Raw genomic sequence first — 2,557 nt, forward strand, 5'->3', positions numbered from 1 at the left:
AGCTCCACACCTGCCCTTCTTTGCCCTGTTTGTGATGCTGGGGCTGGACCCTGTAAACATCTCTCCTTTGCTAGCTGGTCATGACCTTAATCTCTGTCCTTGGAGGGAATGGGAGGGTAAGCAAGAATAAAGACATCTTTTCCTGGTCCTGTGTGCTTTGCTTCCTTCCAGCTCCTGCGGTTCTCATCTCCTGCGTAGGACGCCCAGTAGCTCTCACCCCAGAGAGTTTTAGTGGCCTCCCAAGGCCAGGGCAATTTCCTGACAATGTCTGTGGCCTCTCAGTAGGATTTCCAGGGTGTTCACCGGCACCCCACTTAACTCAGCTCAGGCTGCTGCAACAAAATACTACAGCACACTGGGAGTTGGAGCTTCAACATACAAATTTTAAGAAGACACAATGTGTCCAGAGCACTGTGGCTTCCACAGCCTGTTTCCCAGGGAGCTTAGCAGGGTCCCACCTCCTGCCTCCTTGTGGACAACTTCCGAGTAAGCTGAGGAACCCCAGCTGCACTCCCAGGGTCCCACTACACCCCGGGCAGGTCCTTGCTAAGATTCACCAGCACCTCAGTGCAGTTCTTCCTTGTCAACTGTGGCCTGTGGCACCCAGCAAACTCTCTGCCATCCAATGGGAAATGGACTTGCCAACAAGATCTAAATCTCAGCCCTGTGGGGGCCCAATCTCAGCTTCACACCTTCGTTTATTCCTTTCCCTTAATAGTTAATCCTGCTATCAGGTAACAATTCCTTTCACATTATTGCCTGCTTTCTGTCTCTTGACCAGACCTGACTGGTAGAAGGGGTTTTCTCTCTCCAGCTCTCTCTTCACTGCCACCACTGCCACAATTTTGATCTAGTGAAGGTGCAGAAACTTCCAGGAAACACTCATAAGAAGGGTGGCATCACACCTTCATTTAGGCTTGCAATAGGCAATGAAAATAGAGTGGAGGGAAACTGGACTAAAGGCATTTTGTAGATGGGATGGACAGAAATTGGTCAATACTTGGATGTGTAGGTGTTGCGGAGCCATGAGGAGATCAAGGTGGCAGTTCCTGGGGCAGGATTTCACGGTCCACTCCTCCCATGTCTGTGTGCCGTGCACCGAGACACAGAGACCCCTGAGGAACTGAGACCCTAGGAGCAAACAAGGTAATAGGATGTGGTTGACAGGGAATGAGGGGCCTGCACCTGGAAGGGCCTGGAAATAGCAACAATGTAACCACAGGGACCTGGACAGGGAAGTGGGTCTGACTCAGGGAAGGGTTGGTACAGTGTACGCGCCGTGCGACTCCCGAGATTGTCTTCCCGACACCCAAACTCACGGGCACCAGCTACACCTAAACATGGGTGTTCATGGATCACCCCTTCATGTCAAACAGGCAGTCCTTACTGCAAAGAATAACACATAGTTTCAACACAGTCGATCTCTTAAGCGTTTATTAGACCCCTACTGTGTGCCCTCTACCAGCTTCTGTGCACACAGAACTCAGTAATTCCATGTCCCTGCCCACAGGGGCCCACAGCCTGGTCCCTGAGAGCAGAGAGAAGAGAAAGCTCAGTACTTGTCAGGCAGGCCTTTAGGTCTGAAGTGATTGGGGTCTTTGCCACTCCGCCCCCATTTGTTGGCAGCCTGGTCATCCAATGAGTCCTCTGCTCCGTGACCCAGCCATGTCTGGATATTCTCTCTGGCATCACTGTGATGGAGGCAGGCAAGGAGGAGATGAATCACCAGGCCAGCGAGCAAGAGTCCACCCTCCTATACTCCCCTTTCCAAGGGCTCTGAGAGGAGCCCGGAACATGAAGGAAGGAGGGGCTCAGCCCTCCTTACCCCGGACTGGGCACTGTTATGCTGGAGGAGCAGCACCCAGAGGGAGAGGGCTGGGAATCACTCCATGGCCCTTCCTTGTGCTTTCTGGGGGCAGGTTCACACATCTTCAGCAGCCATGCTCTGGCTCAGCCAGCAGCCCAGGCCCTAGGCACGGATAGGGGAATAGGGTGTGCATTGGTGGGGCCAGGCCCTAAAGGAACCTGCTCAGGGCAAGTCCCTGCTGATCCCCCAGGCAGGCAACCCCTGGCACCCATGCCAGCATTCCCAGGAGCTCAAGATACCTGATCACTTCTGCAGCCCAGACACCCCCAGGCCCCCTCTGCGCAGCATCATAGTTCCCCCGAGCGTGGAAGTATTTATCTGCATTTTTGTAATTGGCTTCTTTCATGTCAGAGTAGGCTCTCCACATGTCCCAAGCCCCTGGAAAGGAAAGGAAAAGGCAAAGGGACACCAGGTGAACCCAAAGACTCTGACAACACCTTATAAAGGAATCAAAGAATGAAATATCTTCCACTGACTTTAAGATTTGGGCCTGTGATGCTAGCACCCTTGCATACCGTGAGTTGGGAAGAACATTGCTTAATCCTAGTTGGCTTCTCTAGGTAACTTGAGTCAAGGGACAGCTAGTAGGTGGTCACGTGTGTGTTGCATTGTTGTATTTTGTGACTGACTACTCTGGTGCTATGTGCTACATCTTACTGAGGGCTCTAGGTGATGTGTTTAAAGGAGGGA

General features: G+C 52.4%; 1 protein-coding gene across 1 annotated transcript in view; it reads right to left on the reverse strand.

Annotated features, from left to right (window-relative positions):
* Positions 1-1,416: 1,416 nt before the first annotated feature.
* Positions 1,417-2,557, reverse strand: part of LOC105818310 (serum amyloid A-1 protein-like) — a 3,778-nt gene continuing 2,637 nt past the window's right edge. Inside the window, exons 3-4 of the mRNA XM_012654266.1 lie at positions 2,107-2,245; positions 1,417-1,691 (exon numbers count right to left, since the gene is read on the reverse strand). Of these exons, the coding sequence (XP_012509720.1) occupies positions 1,553-1,691; positions 2,107-2,245 (278 nt within the window). The 3' untranslated portion in view covers positions 1,417-1,552. The remainder of the gene's footprint in view (positions 1,692-2,106; positions 2,246-2,557) is intronic.

Source organism: Propithecus coquereli, unplaced genomic scaffold, assembly GCF_000956105.1.
Source record: "Propithecus coquereli isolate 6110/MARCELLA unplaced genomic scaffold, Pcoq_1.0 Scaffold44, whole genome shotgun sequence".
NCBI lineage: Eukaryota > Metazoa > Chordata > Mammalia > Primates > Indriidae > Propithecus > Propithecus coquereli.